General features: G+C 42.2%; 1 protein-coding gene across 1 annotated transcript in view; it reads left to right on the top strand.

The window, feature by feature from the left end:
* Positions 1-16,469, top strand: part of BRF1 (BRF1 RNA polymerase III transcription initiation factor subunit) — a 181,435-nt gene extending 164,966 nt beyond the window's left edge. The window contains exons 16-18 of the mRNA XM_068400188.1: positions 5,902-5,953; positions 10,329-10,497; positions 12,729-16,469. Coding sequence (XP_068256289.1) covers positions 5,902-5,953; positions 10,329-10,497; positions 12,729-12,766 — 259 coding nt within the window. The 3' untranslated portion in view covers positions 12,767-16,469. The remainder of the gene's footprint in view (positions 1-5,901; positions 5,954-10,328; positions 10,498-12,728) is intronic.
* Positions 16,470-18,326: the final 1,857 nt, after the last annotated feature.

Raw genomic sequence — 18,326 nt, 5'->3', positions numbered from 1 at the left:
GTAGCGTAATTTCGTTTGGTCCAAACAAGGTGGCCTTCGATTTCATTCTTTCCATTTTTACTGTTGAAAATCTTTTGGTTTAGTCAGTGGAAAAAACAGCAAATTGCTATTTTACAGCATCTAATTGAGGAGTGAGTGCTGCAGCTATGCAGAAAAATATTGCCTGCTCTGAGATGGGTTATTGAAGACAGATATTGTGGCCTCTGTCCTTCTCTGCAAAGCCTGAAATAGGTGATTAGTTCACTATACGTTAGCAAAGTTCCTGCTTTGCAAAAGCGTATTGGTGACTGATGCAGATGCTTAGTTCCTCGCTGATAAATATATCCTTTAGTGAATGCTAGAGGTGCTTATTTTTTGCAGTTTACTCCTGTGAGCTTTGGTCCCTAGATACTTAAGCCTGGGCATTTGCTAGAAGAGGCCAATCTCATTAGCGCTGAAGATGTTCTCAGCGCTGTGTTGTCTGATGCTGCGCTGATGAAAGCGAAGCTCCTCTGATCCAGCATGAAAGAGGACTGAGTGGGAATCAGAAGTGGGAACAATTTCTCATTTCACTCTAGTTTTTGTTGTCACTTCAGCTTTGCTTTTTTTTTTATGCTTGAAATGGCTCTTTCTGTGGTGTTGCTTGCTTGGAAACGGGAGGAAAATGTTGGCTGTGTTGGTGTAGTTGGTGGAGTTCACACAGGCGTGTTGGAGCAGAGTTAGAAGTAGCTGGCTCAGGCACTGCTCAATGCATCCTTGTCTTGCTGCCCAGGTATCTGGTAGTATCTAGCAGGGTTCAGACCCTACCTGCAGCTCCGTCAGTCACATTTCTGTGGCTGGCAGCACTGGGGTTAGCCAGCTCCAAGGGACCTCAGTATGTGTGAGCTGAGCTCATTGCAATGTGGACGTGCCCTTCACTTAGCAGCTTTTGGTTGTTGGTTGGGGTGTCTGCAGCCCTATCACTGGGCAGAGTGATTCAGGGAAACTGATGGTGAGCTGGGCTGGGTCAAGGGCTGGTCACCCTGGCCTTCTGGAAGCTAAAAATAGCTGCCTGCCTCCCATTCAGGCACGCGTGGTTTCAAGGTGTGAGCATCAGAGGTGCTTTGTCTTTTTGAAGAGCGTGATGTTATCTGTGGTTGTATCTGGACTCCTTCTGGTGTGCCACAGTGCAAGCTTACACCTCAGCCCCGTCCTCAATGCATCAGGCAGCTGTTCATTGGTGTGACAGCCAGCCGTGGCCTTGGCCACGTGCCTCTGTTTCCTCTCTAAGGGAGGGAATGGCTCTTGTGAGCACCCGGCTCTCAGCCAGAGGCAGATGTAGAAGACGGTGGGATCCGCAGCTGGATGTGCAAACCCCAAAGTGCTCCAGGGTCACAGTCATGATTGCAGTCTCTGTTTCGCCCTCTGGAAAAGAGCAGTGGTCCGAGTCCAGGAGGGTCACCCCTTTGTCCTGACCTCATGGTAGAACGGTGGGTCGGTATCTCCTGATGCTGTTGTGTTTCAAACAAGAGCATTAAATCCTTGCAGAAAGGTAATTCCCAGCTTTCCGGTGAGGGTAACGTTGACCGTACCTAATTAAAGGGCACTTTTAACTGGGGTAAACATTTATATTAATTTCCTTCTCACGCAGATGTCTGGTAAACTGACCTCCTGAGGCGCAACCCTCTGGCCTCAGGTGAGAGGAGGATCTCAGCCAGCGTGGAGAACCTGACCGGTCTCTCACCAAACTGTTTCTCAATACCTTTTTCTGTCACTGAAGTGGCATAGGTATGAAAGGCCTGTGGTATGGGTATATAGGTTTTATGGGCATTTGTCTTAGATGACCTGCATAATTACATTGCAGGCTTGTGGCTGTGGGCTCTGTTGTATCTCTGCTTTCCATCGTGTATTCTGGGATCATCCCGCGTATAAAATTAGTATGGGCGGTAAGAAGCAATAAGATGTTCCCTACTTGGATGGATTAAATTAAAATTCAGTAAGAAACAGAGCTTTGGGTGAGTTTCCAAATTACTTGCAGGATTGCACTGAGGAGATTGTTGTGGTATCGTAAACCCTTTTGGTGGGCGAACAGCCTGATGCAAGTGAGGTGGTTTTATTGCCTCGCAGTGTTCTTTCTATTTTATGTAGTGCCATGTAATCTTTTGTTATTAAATAATAAGCAAAATAAAAACAGTTGTTTGTCACAGCCAGCTTGTTTTTCAGAGAATTTGCTCACTTTGAAAGTTCAGTCTGTGTGATCTCCAGCCCTGTCAAGAGCTATTATATTGAATCTTCTTTTAAATTGTTAAGCTGGAGGACAAACCTAGATGTTATCGCGTACATCTCAACTGAGAGCAGAGCAGATTCGGCAGGGAGCAGCCTCTGATGCCGTGTACTGTGCCATTAGTTTTTGTCACAAACATGTCAAGATTATCTGCCTCCAGTGTTACGTGTGTTGGCTGACATGAGCGTTTGTAGATCTGCATAATTTTTGAAGTAGTTTGAAATGTGGATATAACACTTGGGGCTGTGTGAAATCTTTTTTTTCCCCTTTTACAGATCCCATTGCTATTCAGAAAGTTGGTTGTTTTGTTACTGCCTCCCACAAGGTACCATATTAATTTGCAGAGTTTGTAACAAAAGTCACGCAAACTAGAAATCATCATAAATAGTGAACAACTACTGCAGCGCTTGGGAAGACCGGTTGCAACATTCCGTTTTCAGTAGAGGCTGTTGGTGCTTTAGCATATATGGGATCCTATCTTAATGCAGGATATTATTATTATTTATGGAACTTGGCAACCCGGAAGGCAAACTGGACTTTGATGGACAGGACATATAGTGTGCATGTGCACGTGTGCTTCTTGATAGCCTTTTACAGATGAGGTTGAGTAATGCACATGAAAAATTGGATGAGATACTTTAGTTATTTGTTTTTTTAAGCTGCTTTTTTGATCATTAGTACTCAAACCTGTCCCAGCCTCAAAAGCAGTCCTGCTCTTCCATGAAGACACTTTTTTCTGCCCTCAGTGGTGCAGCCAGACAGCAGAAGGAGCCCGTATCTGTAGCCATGGCAGCCGGTAATTTATTGCTCCATATGGCTGGTGTGGCAGCAGCTGCTCTGGTTTAAGGAGGTCAGGGCATTTAAGAAACAAAACAAAACCCCACTATAAAACCTTCCTAAATGGTTTTGTACGGTAGTAGTAGGGTTCTCCATAGGCATAAGGAGAGCCAAGGGAGAGAAATTAAATTCTCTTTTTATATATTTATAACTTTTAGAACTTTTATATAATTTTAATCAAAGACATTATTTCAGGCGGACATAAGTTTTTGTTTCTCTTTGCGATGGCTTTACCTTTTTTCAGTTTTCATCTCTAGCATTTGTAGGTAGCACATAGTACCGAGGCGCAGCGAGCTGGGCTGTGCAGCCCACGCGGCGAGTGATCCCTTCAGATCCGCACTGCAGCAGGTGCCCAACAGCCAGAGCAGGAGCAGAATCCGACCCGCTGCTTTTGGATGCGTTAGATATTATGCTGAGAGAGAAACTGTATTGCCCAAATTGAATGGCAGCAGTATATTCCTAGTAATGACGTGAAGATGGACGCTTTTTGAGCACTTACCATGGAACAGAAATACAGCTTTAATTTCAGTTTGGGTGTGAGAATCATTCGCTGCTGAAAAATGGTATAGAAGGGCTCTTGGATTTAGCACTAAAGTTTGCAAATAGGCTTTTCATAAGCGTGAATCTCTTTATTTTCATTAGGGGACCATTTTAATTAAAATGAAACTGGAATGTTTACTCTTTGCTTCCTATAGCTGTGATTGTTTTCTTCACTGTGTGAGCACATGTATAATTTGCTCTAAAAGAAATGTCAGCAGTTTCTGATTACCTTGTGAGTCTTACTCAACAGCTTGATTTTAATTGGGGGGAGGAAAGATTTCAGGGTGCTCCAGGGAGGTCTGATGTCTTTTGGTAGCAGGAGGAAATAGGTGCTGTCTTTGGTACAATGTTAATTGCAATAATCACTACTACTGGTTTAAAATAAAGGTCCCTCGTTTCTTGCCCTTCTTGTTTTTCTTTTCAGTCACGTCAATGAAATACAACCTGTTTGGTAATTAGCATCCCTCAGCTACGTAACCTTTTGACATTGCTGTATTCATGTGTTTGTAAGCATCTAAACAGGGTGACTTTTGGAAAACAGTGATTGACAGTAGGCAGGTAGTCTCAAATTTTAGGAAATAAAGAAGAAATTTTTTATGATAAGGGTGGTGAAACACTGGCAGAGGTTTCCCAGAGAGGTGGTAGATGCCCCCTCCCTGGAAACATTCAAGGTCAGGTTGGACGGGGCTCTGAGCAACCTGATCTAGTTGAAGATGTCCCAGCTCACTGCAAGGGGTTGGACTAGGTGACCTTTAAATGTTCCTTCCAACCCAAACCATTCTGTGACTCTGTGATTCTGTGAAAACTCTACAATTTGGATTAGATAAAGGAAAAAGGCCAGGCACATAGGGAGGAGTGCATCCATGCCTTCAGATACATTCTCTCTAAGCCTAGAAGTCCACCAGGATTTGTAAGTAATAGATAGTTTATGTGGGTCAAGAGTATCTCTTTCTTGAAATTTTTGATACTTATGAAACATGACAGGAATTAGCTGTAGCAGAATAATGTGTTCTGGATCCTTCAGTGGTACAGGTCTTGAAGCATTCCCATGGCTTCTTTTTGTTTAGATCTACTATAAGGAGGCACCTAGGACTACTTTGGTTGCTGAAATGCCTTTCAGGTCTTGAAAGCGTTTCAGAGAGGACCAGTTTCTGAATCTTTTTGGAGCTCAGCCAATATCTTGTATTTTAATATTGTCTTCTCCATCAGAGATAATGATCTGAGTCTCCCCTGCTCATTCTCTGGGGTTTTGTTTCCTCCTGCTGATTATTTGAAATAAATAAATAAGTAGGAAAACAACCAGTATCTGTGTGTTAACAGGGAGGAATGACTAACAGAAAAATGAGAAGAAAGTTACTGCTTCTCGTAAAAGACTGTTTCTCTGGAGACATAAATTGGTATTCATTAAGTTGTTTGCCTAGACTTAGTTAAAAGACATACTCAAGGAGCTGTCTGAGCAGCGTTTCAGTAGAAAGCAAGTCATCTTCTTCGTAACTATATACATCTAGATGAGGAGAGACCAGAAAGCAACGCAAAATGATGGATTGAGAACAGCCTTCATGGCAGTAAGGAGACAACAGGCTATGAAATGTTTTTCAGAAAGAACAATATTTAACACTTAGCTGCAGAGTAATACTGATCCATCTTTTCTCCCCAGATACACAGGTCTTTCTCGTGTCTGATGCAGAGTTTTTAAAAACATTTATGTTCAATTTCTGTCATTTTTCGTTCAAGGTATACAGGATCCCCTTGTTTTTGATGATGATTTCTGTAGCTGGAGGTTAGAATTTTGCCTGTGATGATTATGATATCCTGCATGTATAATCTTACTGGTATCTTCAGTATATCACCAAATACAGGGAAGCAGTTGCAGAGTGGTGCTGGGTAATTCAGTGTAGCTCATTTTTGCCATGTCTGCATTCTTCCAAAAAATCAGTTGAGTCTTTTGACTTTTGTAATATGTGACAAAACCACCTATTTCGAAGATCTTCGGGCTAAGCTGGGGCTGCAGATTGAGATGAGGTTTTGCTACTCTTTGCTTGTTGACAGGCATCTTTTCTTATTATCCTGAACAGGGGCAGATGCTTACAAGGGAATGTGTGTATTAATTATTGTGGAGTCTGTGGCTCTCCGCTCTTTATCTTATATCTTTAAAAAAGTAATTGCACAACATAACACTAGCAAAGTGCTTTCACTGTTTGGAGAGTGAATGCTCTGTGTCAAACTCTTGTGCATGGTGTAACTTTTCTGATGTTCACTGTTTCTTCTTTCCTTCTTTGCAGATTAAGGCCCTTGATTTCAACACATCTTGCTAAAAAGGCTGCCACTGAAGAGGTATGTAAAGTCCAGAACTTCTCCTAGTGCAACAGTTTGAGTTTGGAAATTCCCACAAGCCTTTCTCAGCCTGGCTCTGGTTATGCGGTAGATATGGGCAAAAGAAATGAGAGTCTTGTCTCTCTGATCAGGCCAGGAGCTGGTTACTGCAAACACTGCAAAGCTGAGGTTGCCTGTTTTCTGACCAAGACTTGACCTTAGTTATCCATCAGTAACATTAGCACAGCCTCATAATGCCTGGTTAAACAGCAAAAAAGAGAAAACTCCCTGCAAGCATCTACAAAGGTACATATCAAACAAGTGGGGACGAGGAGGAAGAGAGGGCAGAGCTTGTGCCTGTTTCTCAGCACTTGAACCGTCCCTGCAGAGAAGGGGGACGATGCAAAATGCTGCTTCTGTGCAGCCAGCACAGACCCAAGGGAAGGGCTGGGCTTCTGCGGGAGAGCAGTGAGGCAACACAAAGTGACAGCTTACCCTGTATAGCATGGCTTACTCTTTGGTTTGTTTGTTCGTTTCTTTAGTTTGAAAATACAATAGTGCCATAGAAAAGTCAGTGCTGGTGATCAGCCACCACCAGAAACCCTCCTTGGCTGGCTTTGTGCACCTGCATTTTCTGCCCAAGGGATCGTGATTATTATCAGAGTCACAGTGATAACTGCTTTCTTTCACTTTTATTTTCACACTGTACACAGTAGACCTATGCATTTTGTGTATGATAAAGTAACTTTCTACTGCGTATCTAAAAATTCTGTTCGTAATATACCAAAGGTATTTGTCCTTCTTTTTCCCATGAACGTGTGACACTGACATCCTTTTGAAAGTGAACGAGTTACCATGGGTAGTTTAACATGCTTTGACAATTGCCCATCCATACATAAATATACCTGCCAAACTCAAGTCCAGGATGTCTGGAAGTGAATTCGGGAAGTTCTGTTTAAAGGTGTTGTTTGACTGCCTTATTTTTAAAATTACTAAAACCCGTTGATTTTCAGAAACAGTTTGATATCCTGCCTGGGGAAATACATTTTCACTTCTTATGCTATGCTCATTAGAAAACTCTGCACATTTTTAGAAGTATAGCAGTCTGGAAGTGGACATGATAATTAGAAGAAGGTCACAGTTTAATTAGCATGGTGCAATTTTAAAAAATAATGACTCAGTTGTAGCTCCTTTATATTCGCCTACTTTTTCAGAGCAGATGGATACTTTCAAGCATATAAATTGATATATGTTATGATGCTGATTCATCTCAAAGTGTTCTGTCTATTTCTGCTTATACTGAAAACCTAGATGGACTCAATTTGATCACTCTAGAGGCAAAAGCAGTGGTAGGAAATACAAAATAAACTGGAGGGAAGTTCCTCTAAATAATATGATTAATTTGAGCGTTAAAAAATCATGAAAACCTGTCTTTGAATGATCTGCATATCCAAATACTTGATTTTCCATTAAAATTAATGGGTGTCTTTTGCCCTATTAATGAGCTATTGGAGCAAACCCTTAGGTGACTTCAAAAAACTCAGGCAGATTCTTTAGGTTGACTGTCATGGTGTATGACAAGTTCAGGAACAGCTTTGATGTTTGAATAATTAGACTATCAACTTTCTGGTACAGGGATTTTCTCTTATGGTATATCTCTAAAGTGCCTGGAGTTACAGGGATTCTGGGAGTTACTGCATCCCGAGTAAATCCATTTATAAATAAATAAATAAAACTAAATTACAGTGCCGAATCAGAACTTACTGCCAATGGAACTGGAGAAGATGCAGCAGTACATAGTTGTGTACTGTAATGTAAAACCTAAAGCACTGTAGGACTTTTGTTGTGGTAGGAACCAGAGGAGCTGGGGTTCCCTGGTCTCCTTTGGATCATTCATTGTTAGGAGCACCTCACCGCTGTTCTTCCCAAGGAAGTAGTCCCAGTCTTCTGTCTTTCCTATTAGGGGAGATGGCTCTCAGTGCTGGTAACTGCTGACTAGCGACAGGCACTGTTAAGTATTCCCTTCTCAAAATTGCTTACATGACAAAGCAGCATTAATGATTAATCTTTAATGTTCTTCAAGTTGCCACTAATGGGATGTCTTTTTGGGCCACAGCTCGAGTGTGCAAACCTCAAATAGTCCAAGTATAGAAGGGAGATGAAAAGTGCCCTGTTACAAAGCTATAAAAGCTTTGACTGGGTGATCAGGCCCAGTCAACATGGGTTTATGAAAGGCAGGTTCTGCTTGACTAACCTGATCTCCTTCTATGACAAGATGACCCACTTACTGGATGTTGTGGGAAAGGCTGTGGATGTTGTATACCTGGATGTTAGTAAAGCCTTTGACACAGTCTCCCACAGCATTCTCCTGGAGAAACTGGCTGCTCATGGCTTGGACGGGCATACACTTCAGTGGGTAAAAAACTGGCTGGATGGCTGGGCCCAAAGAGTTGTGGTGAATGGAGTTAAATCCAGCTGGCGGGCGGTCACAAGTGGTGTTCCCCAGGACTCAGTGTTGGGGCCAGTTCTCTTTAATGTATTTATCAATGATCTGGACGAGGGGATCGAGTGCACCCTCAGTAAGTTCGCAGACGACACCAAGTTGGTCAGGAGTGTTGATCTGCTTGAGGGGAGGAAGGCTCTGCAGAGGGATCTGGACAGGTTGGATCAATGGGCTGAGGCCAACTGTATGAGGTTCAACAAGGCTAAGTGTCGGGTCCTGCACTGGGGTCACAACAACCCCATGCACCGCTACAGGCTTGGGGAAGAGTGGCTGGAAAAGGACCTGGGGGTGTTGGTCGATGGCCAGCTGAATATGAGCCGGCAGTGTGCCCAGGTGGCCAAGAAGGCCAACAGCATCCTGGCTTGTATCAGAAATAGCTTGGCCAGCAGGACCAGGGAAGTGATCGTCCCCCTGTACTCGGCACTGGTGAGGCCGCACCTTGAATACTATGTTCAGTTTTGGGCCCCTCACTACAGCAAAGTCATTGAGGTGCTGGAGAGAGTCCAGAGAAGGGCAACGAAGCTGATGAAGGGTCTGGAGAACAAGTCTTACGAGGAGCGGCTGAGGGAACTGGGGTTGTTTAGTCTGGAGAAAAGGAGGCTGAGGGGAGACCTTATCGCTCTCCACAACTCCCTGAAAGGAGGTTGTGGCAAGGTGGATGTCAGTCTCTTTTTCCCAAGTAACGAGCAATAGGATGAGAGGAAACGGCCTCAAGTTGTGCCAGGGGAGGTTTAGATTGGATATCAGGGAAAATTTCTTCACGGAAAGGGTTATCAAGCATTGGAACAGGCTGCCCAGGGAAGTGGTTTTGGCACCATCCCTGGAAGTATTTAAAAGATGAGTAGATGTAGTGCTTGGGGATATTGTTTAGTGGTTGACTTGGTAGTGTTAGGTTAATGGTTGGACTTGATGATCTTAATGGTCCTTTCCAACCAAGATGATTCTGTGATTCTGTGATATAGCACGTGTACTAAAAATTCTGTGAAAGGATAAATCTCCTGCGATGTTTCTTCCCTGGATGAGAGAGGGAGGTGGAGCCCTAGACTGGAAGTGAGAGCTCCAGAGAGACCAGAGCCTGGGCTGTGCTGGGGCAGACCACGTTGCTGGTTCCTGCCCCATTCCCAGATCTGTCATTAGGGAACTGAAGGCAATATTGCCTTCTCCAAACTCACCTCTGTCTCATTGCGGTGTTGCCCTTTCTCTCCCCCCCTGCTGTGTCCTGCCTAACCTTGGAGCAACTGGGGAGGCGCACGTATGGAGTGGGTCCTGTCACCGATCAATTCCCAAGTTAGTGTTTGGGGATCATTATTCTGATGAATTTCATAGGTAATGTTACAGGTGCTGGCATGTATTATCAACCTAGTGCTCTGCCAGCACATTAAGTGCTGTCTAAAGAGTGCTATTTGTTCCACAGCTCATTGTGCCTCCAAATAAATCCAACCAGAGCTGTCAAAACTAATACATGTTGGTTTTTTTCTGATTTGAAGGGTACGTTTTTGCTATCATTAAAGTGTCAATAATGTTGTTACTGTGTAATAGGCCTGATGTGAGTAGAGTACAATGAGGGAAAGGTTGGAAGTTTTCCCGCAGAGCTCTGCTGAGGAGCCTTCACTCACAGATTTCTCCTTACCTTGTGCTTGCAAGAGGATCCTTGTTCTGCTGTTACCATCTCTGGATATTTCACTTATCTGGCTGTGAATCATGTGAAAACTGTGGATGTTTGTGCCTGACTTTCATTCGGGCAACATTTCACTGAGCAACTTCCATGTCCCCTGGAAGAGCTAAGCCTCTAGCACTGTATGTGGGCTTACCTGTGTGGAAGCTGCTGACGTTTTGTACAAATATTGAACAAAAGGAAGGGCTGCTCTACTGTCGCCTCTTCTTTTTTTGCAGGTGACCTTTCCAAATGCACAAGCAGAAGCCTCTGACTTAGAAAAACCAGCAGCTGTTCTAGTGGAGAGTGGCCCGGTAGCTTATAACCCTGACGAAGAGGTGGAAGAGGAAGAAATAGAAGAAGATGATGATCATTGCGTGAGCGCCTTGCAGTTAATGGGAGGAAACGGTAAGCTGGGATGCTCTCTAAATGACCATCTACTGGTGCTGTGGGGTTTGCTGTTGCAGGGCTGAGGACAGACAGGGTTCCCCTGCTTGTCCCTGTCCTCCGGGAGCTCGTCGCATGCAGAGCTCCTGCTGCCTTTCCGGCATTGCCCATTCCTGTGGGAAAGCCTAGAGTCATCCTTGTCCGAAACCTGACCTTCTTAGAGACTCCTCCTGAGAAAACTTTGCATCTCGAGCTTTTGGCTAAGAGGGCTTCTCAAGAACAAACTGATGTTACGCCTTCTTCAGAATTAGGTTTATTAATGTAGATCTGAGGAATTACAGGGTCAGTAACCCCTCCATCAGCAGTGCTCTGGGCTTGTTGCCTTCCGAGCCGAGCCGCCCTGCTACTGCCTGCCTCCTCAGCCAGGGCTGCAGCGACATCCAGGGTGCCCATGAGCCCTGGGGACGTGGCTGTCCAGCTCAAACAAAATGAATCGTCACACTCCATTTCTGGGGAAAGCGTTAGGAGGAAAGAGTTCTTCACCAAGTACAGAAATTGCATTGACAGCGTACGGCATGCTGTATTGTACACAGATGTGTGCTAATTTCTTTGGGTTACCCAGCAAAGCCACTCATTTAATTAGGTTTCTTTGTTGGCAGGAAAAGGCAGTATCCTCTCTGCTGCGGTTTTTCCTAGCTGGACACATCCACATTATCCTTTATTAAAAACTTCCCCTTAGAAGTTAAGCTTTGAAAATATACAAAAATATTTTTAAAATGAGAGCTGCTAATTATGGGTTCTCAAAAAGCAAGATGGGAGTAAGTTTCCTGCTGAAATGTTATTTACTGCAGTATTTACTTTCCAGTACTGCTAATTTAGCTTTCATGGACAATATGTATACATTTCACAAAAGTGTCTGTTGCTTTTAAATTGATTTCTCCACTGGAAAATCATTTCTGAACCATAGGAAAAACAGTTTGTTGCCTGCATTTATTATTAGAATAATGTTCCCAAGAAAAGGCACCCATGTGGAGGAGGGTGGGTCTATGTTTATTAATAACCCCCCCACAAAAATAGAATAAAGGTCACAGAGCTTTTTTTTTCTTTGTAAATGTTATTATTTTTAAACCGTTCTGAGAACATTCCACTACTCCCTGTATGGTCTGGACAACAGCTGAAAAATCAGAGTTTAAAAAAAAAAAATAAAAAGGGAAGGAGTATTCCCAGAATTCAAACGCAGGTGTGCAGAGCTGCTCAGCAGAACAAATAACTCCTTTCTAACCGCTTTCTTCCTGGGTTTAAGACCTGTCTGCCTAGAATAACTGCAGGAATTACAGATGGTGAACTTCACCCACTCCACACAAAGTATTACAGATTACACTTAATTCTGCTTCCGAGCATTTGCTTGACTCTTTGGATGAAATGCTGCACTGTATTGAATATGGAATATAAAGGTTAACTTTACTGAATGCTCGTATGTAATAGTTATCTTAGGTTTGACTTCGCAGCAGAAAATATCTGCTTATTGCACTCAGAAGCACACAGAAGAGAAATTGGTGCATTAGAAACACGCAGGCTTGCCTTCCGACACACGCTTCACAGTCTTTGAACTCAGCATTGTTTAAGAAAACAAAACTGGATAAAAAAAAATCTGGGCAAAATTTTAAGTTGTTCCTCTAGGAGTAAGTAGATATGGGAGATCTGAGTCAGATGCGTTGGTCAGGATTTGTTGCAGGACTCCTTTGATGTTGATGGGAACTCTGAGCTATATCTGAACCCTTGGAGTTTCAGCTTATAAATCCATGAATAATATAAACAAGCCAGCTTTGTCTCAGTGGCTATGTCTAGTGAGAACCGTGCCTATATGTAAATGTATGCTGCTGCTTATCAGCCACCTTGTTCCAAATTACTTGTGACAATCAGGCTTGATCACCTTAGCCTCTAAATTTAACTAAGTATTTCACATATCCATGTGCCAAGTATTCCTAAATGAGGGTCCAGTGACAAGTGAGAAGAGCTAGTTACACATACATGCTTACACATAATTTTATTTCATTGAGGAAAGTACCTGCAAGAACTTTTTATTTAGCCCTAAGATAAATATATGATTTTTTAAAATGCTTGCTTAAGGCAAAACTTACCATCTAGTTACACACCAGGAAAACAACCTGAAGGTAGCAATATTTTTGTTGTATCTTCCATTTACCTGGAGTATTTGCATTTTGATATGCCTTTGTCTTTATGTGTTTCAGATTATGGCTGTGATATGGATGATGATGATGGCTATTAGTTCCATTTACTTCCAAAGCACATGAATTGTGTCTTGTTCCCAGCAAATCTTCAGTCTTCAAACTGTATGAATAGTGAAAGAAGCTGTCTATGGTCAGCAAATGTAATCGAACAATCCTTACTTTTGTAAAGTGAATTTTAGGTTGGCATTGACTCTGGTCAGTTTACGTTGACCCATAACCCAGCAATGAAGTTTGGGTTTGTACTTGATTTTTTTTTATTTTGGTGGATCATAGTTTGAGGATGAAATTAATGGGGGTAATGTTTCCAGAGAACAAAAGAGGAGAGACGAAATAGACTCTGTATGTGTGGCTGAAAGCAACACATCTCTTATTTATGTGACTCTGCTTTTAGGCATGCTGTTGAAAGGGAGCAGACAGAAGGACAGATAGAAGGACAGGTAAAAATGAGAAGCATGCCTGTCGATTATTTGAGTACAGTAGCATTAGTTGTCTCAAAATGCTACAACCAAAACAAAACATTTCCAACCTGTATTGTAAACACAACCCTGTTATTGTACACAAGCTTCCTTACCCAAGCCTATCAAAAATTAATGACAAGTTGTGTATTCTTTATATTAATCAATTCATGGATTTCTTAAAAGATACGACGATAGAAGGCAGTGTTAGCAGTGGAGAATCGTCTTCTGCTGTGAGTCTGGTGCTGTTTACGTGGAAGGAGGGAGAAGACCTGGGTGAGGCAAGAAGCATAGAGAGCAAGCAGGCGACGATGCTGTGCTCATGTGCCTTTGCTGGGTGTCCTTAGGGACAGCCAGGTCTTGCTGCGGCTGGTATTGCTGCAGGAGCATCCCTCTGGCCATCCCTACGGAGCTGCTCTTGTCCAGCTGAGTTAGAGTGAAGGTCTGCTCCTGAGAGCTGCGTGTCTATCAAACCGGTTGAAAGAAAGAGAAAGCTGAGCTTTTTAATAAATAAGCTAGCATCTGCTTTGGTTGAATTTAATTTAATGTAATTTATTTAACTTTGTATGGGTAAATTAAAGGTCACCATGCAGCAATCTGACTTTCATGGCTCAAATCCCACCCTTGAACAGCCGCTGCTACGTGAACAACAGTGGAGCTCCAGCCCTGTGTGCCCCGAAATGTCAACAGGCAGGTCCTTCTCATCCAGATACATCAGCTCTCGCAATGCTGTGGGATCAGGGATCAGGGATGGAGCCCCTATTGCCATATTCCACCCTGTTGCCTCTGACCTGCCTTTCTCTGGCACTGCTGGGTCCAAGGCTTTCATCTCACTGGGAAATACACTGCGCTCTGGATCATGATCTTGATGGCTGCAGCTGCAGGAGCTGAGATGTTTTCATCTCTCTCCTGTGTCTAGTGACAATCATGAAAGCTGTAGGACTGTAAGCTTGTCTTACACCAGCGAAAGATGGATGTTTATCTTACCAACGTGGTTTCTGTTAAGATATCTCTCCTGGTCAGCTTGTCCTTCCTACCCTTTTTGAGGAGCACTTGTCACTAAAGCACCATCCATCCTCCCACTGCGGAGGGTGGATCGTGGCAGCAAAAGAAGCTGCCCTGGGAAGCGCTCTAGCTACTGCCAGCCAGAGTGGTGACGATGCTCATACCTGTGGTCATCACCAAAGACAGGAAGGGCCGTGTCGCCTTCCATACCTCTTCTGTCCCTCTCAGTAGTGTGCATAAGAGGGATCATGTAAGTAGAGCAAAAGCGAGTGCTTTTTTTAGGAGCAGACTTGATATTATTTGGCTGGTAAATGTAGTTTGTTGGGTAGGTTGTATCTCTAGATATTTTTGAGCGCTATATAGAAGTATTTCTGCAATGACTTCCTAAAAGCAGAACTTGGTCACAAAAATGATGTAGTGAGGCTAATGGGGAGAGGAGCTCTTCTGAACCAGATTTCAGATACTTAACTTGCAGCACTTCAGTGGAAAGAAGAGATTCCATATAATTCTTCGGGAAAAAGCTGGCATTTTCACCAAAAAACTATAGATTTTTTTCTGATACTTCATAAATACTGCACAGAAAATGATATTGAGGAGATAAACATTTCTACCTCTCTTTTATCTACACCATAAATTCAAAATCATGCTATAAGCAGAGAGGTTTTTTAGAGGTAGTTTTTTTTATCAAAGTTCAGGCTCTGCAAGTCTTTGAGACAGCTGAGTTTGAGCATTTGGGTTTGAATTAATCTGCCAATAGCACTATTACAAATACCCATATTCTCAGTAGATTCTCAAAGCTTGGGTTTTATTCCAAGGTACACATTATGCTCTATGCAGGAAATAAACATGCATAAATAAACATGCGTATGACTCATGTAGGTCGAGTGCTTTTCTCAACTGCATGATGTTGGCTCTTAAAAAAACCTCTAAGGTGAATATTTTATTGGTAAGGGTCTTTTCTTCAGTCTTCTGTGTAGATTTGCATTGGTTTGTTCCCCCAAAGGATACTAAACCTGCTGCCAATGTAGTCATGGTACGTGTGGGAGCTGAGAGTCCACCCAAATAACTACTGCTAGTAAATTTGAATTTCAGTAGCGCATTGTGTTTCTGAGAACATTGTTTCCTGCACTGGAAGTAGGGGATTACAGTTTTTTAATGCTCTCATATGATTTGATTAGGAAAGGCTATCACATAGTCTGCTAGAAGGGCACTTGGAGTGCAAAAAAAAAAAGACCTACAATTCCATAGCATCTCAGTATTGCTGGTGAAGTTACTGGCACGTTTTCTGTACAGAAGTCCTAAAGGAAAGGCTGTGGTATGAGATAGGCAGGCTTCGCTCTGAGCGTTGTAGGGCTTTTTAAGCTATAGTGGTTATGTACGTTTTTAATTTATTGGTGACTTACCGGGATTTTTATAATGTTCATTCCCTCTTGATTTAACTAAGCTCAGGAAATGTAAACAGATTAGAACATGCTATTTTCTGTTTTTATAGCTAGTCATTAAAATGTAAAAAGATTAACACTGCATTAACTCTGTTTACTACTGGTGATGTATCTGAACAATTTTGTTGTATATAAATGAGCCTAAATTCACTTGGAGTAATTTGGACCCTGCTTTTCTCAGGATTCTGATTATAATGAAGAGAGCTTCTAAGGCTTCAACATTTGTTGTTCTTAGATCTTCTTCTTTGAACCAACACGAGCTGTATATCAAAGGTTTTGTTGCATAGAGCATGTGTCTTTTGCTGCAAGTCACTGTGCTTGACAGGCAAAACCCTCCAGCTGTTGCATCCAGCTTGTCTGCCATGCAGCCTTTTAACACACTTGTGTTGTGGTAGTGAAAAATTAAAGAAATAAGGAAAATAATGGGATTCTTCACTATGGTGAGTGCATTTTCAGTGTCTTAATCATCTATGACGTTTCTTTAAAATCACTGTGTTCAGTACAGCAACTTTTAAATGGTGCCAGACAACCTTGTCTTGAGGGTTAAACGTGTTCGTCGAAAAAGTTCTTGCCATCCTGATGGCTTGTTTATATTCTTTAGATTGCATTGAAACTCCAGTCACAGATGTGTACAGTTAATGTAGAGTTTACCTAATAAATGTTCTGTTTCTTATTTTTGTGTTAAACCCTTGTGTTTGGTTCAGTTAGTGCCAAGGAAGTTAAACCTGTTCGATGTAAGCATATGTATCATCCGTACACAACCTCTGTATAAGCCGTGCTAAGCTTTTTTACTGTAATATATGTGCTGTAAATAAAAAGTAAAACCCTTGCATAACCCATCTTTTATGATGCTCTCCTGCTGGTTTCTCATTTTTCTGTCTTCATTCTTATGAACATTCATTTTTGATTGTTGCATGATTGGTTGATACTGGCCAAAATTTGTAATTCAGAGCTTGCTTTCTTCTCTAAAAGGGAAGACACATCTAATCAGGCAAGTGTTTTTTACAAGATATTGTTCCACTGATAAATGTAGATACTTTCTGTAAACTGCGTCACATTAACGAGGTTTTTCCACTAAGCTATGTAATTATCTAACTGTGGGAACAATGTATAGTGTGTGTGTTTAGTGGAACTGTTCGAGTGCTTGTTTCTAAAAGTCGTATCTTGATAAATAAGGTGTCTGAGTAAAAAATCATGTTATTTTATCAACATCTGGTCACCACAGTTCAGAGGCCAAAATCCACATCTACCCTTTGTGAATGTGAGTATTTGTTCCTTTTATTTTTTTCTGGAAGTGGAGCTATTACTGGATCCTTGAGAGTGTCTACTGCAAAGTTTTAGCATATAATAGGACAATTAGCAGTAGTTTTGATGAGGCAGTATATGTCATTCCAGCATTTCACTGGGTTCCCATACTCTCATGCAGGTGCACTTCTGCTCTCATTGACATCGGGATGCTTTTATCTTAGTTTCTTTTCAGCTGTTCCAACCCTTTCCACTGTCAGTTGGGAACTTCTCCAGTGATGTCCGTCACTGATGCGCTCTCACTCGTAACATTTAAGCTGTTAAAAAGTACTGGCCACCTTGGCCTCGTATTTTCTGCTCTTCCCAAGCTGTGCAGTTATGGGCTTTGTCCTGTAATTTTTCTCTTCCCTACCACACCAGGCTTTCATAACCAAAACCATTTGGTACCCCCAGCTGTGTTCATCAAATATGCCTCCTCGACACGTCTGAGAAGTTAAATAAAGTCAATAAAGCTAAAATCTTGCAAAGCTTTATATTAGCTTCATTTGTCTCCAATAGATCATAGCACACTTGTTCTTAGGTTCACATTTTGTAACGCAGAAGAGGCTGTTATAATTTTCTGCTCCCATCACAGGTGTAAGAAGAGTTAACAGCATATTATTTGGTATTCCTTATGCCTGCCCTGATACCTAGCAGTGGTCTTGGTGAGTGGTGGTTGTTTAGTGAAAGGAGTTAAGCACATGAGAAAGGAGGCTGGGTGAAAATTCATGACTTATAGCATAACAAATTTGCTTGGTGAGTTCCTTCATTGTAATTGTTTTTTCCTTATGGGACTGTTGTGCATTTTCATGGAAATGAGGGACGTGCATACATTTCATAAAAATGCAAAATGAAATTCCCATCTTCCATGTGACTCGGGAGCACAGGATTTAGTGACTTTTAGTGTGAATCTTATATTTGTTATTGTATGGGCTGGCAGTAAGTGGCATTATACTGGACACCAGGCTGGCAGTCATTGTATTATGTGTTTCTATTGCAAAATTGCAACAAGAATGCTTTCTTACTGCTCTAAGTAAAGTTTCTCAATTCTTCAAAACCAGAAAAATCCAGCAAATTAAAGGAATTTGAACATAGCAATGAAAAGAAACAGCACCAACATGTGCTTACCAGGTAATTTTTCTTCAGTGCTCTTCTGTGGGAAAGGTAAAAGGTATTTATATGCAGAGACTAAGAGGGGCAAAAGCTGGATGTTGGCAGGAGCAGAGGTGAGGCAGTGTTGTCCATTTTCCCCACAAGACTTCCTACTCCTCCTGTTTCATGCTGTATCCTGCACCATCTTCATCATGTGTAGACTGGGCAGTCCACTGGAGGGTATTACAAGCAATAGGACACCTAGCCAGGTAAGGAAGAGGAGATGGCGAGGTGTCTTTGTTTCACTTGCATGAAAATGA

Source organism: Nyctibius grandis, chromosome 4 (assembly GCF_013368605.1).
Source record: "Nyctibius grandis isolate bNycGra1 chromosome 4, bNycGra1.pri, whole genome shotgun sequence".
Taxonomy (NCBI): domain Eukaryota; kingdom Metazoa; phylum Chordata; class Aves; order Nyctibiiformes; family Nyctibiidae; genus Nyctibius; species Nyctibius grandis.
Note: the sequence above shows the minus strand (reverse complement) of the source record. Positions and strands in the feature narration are given on the sequence as shown.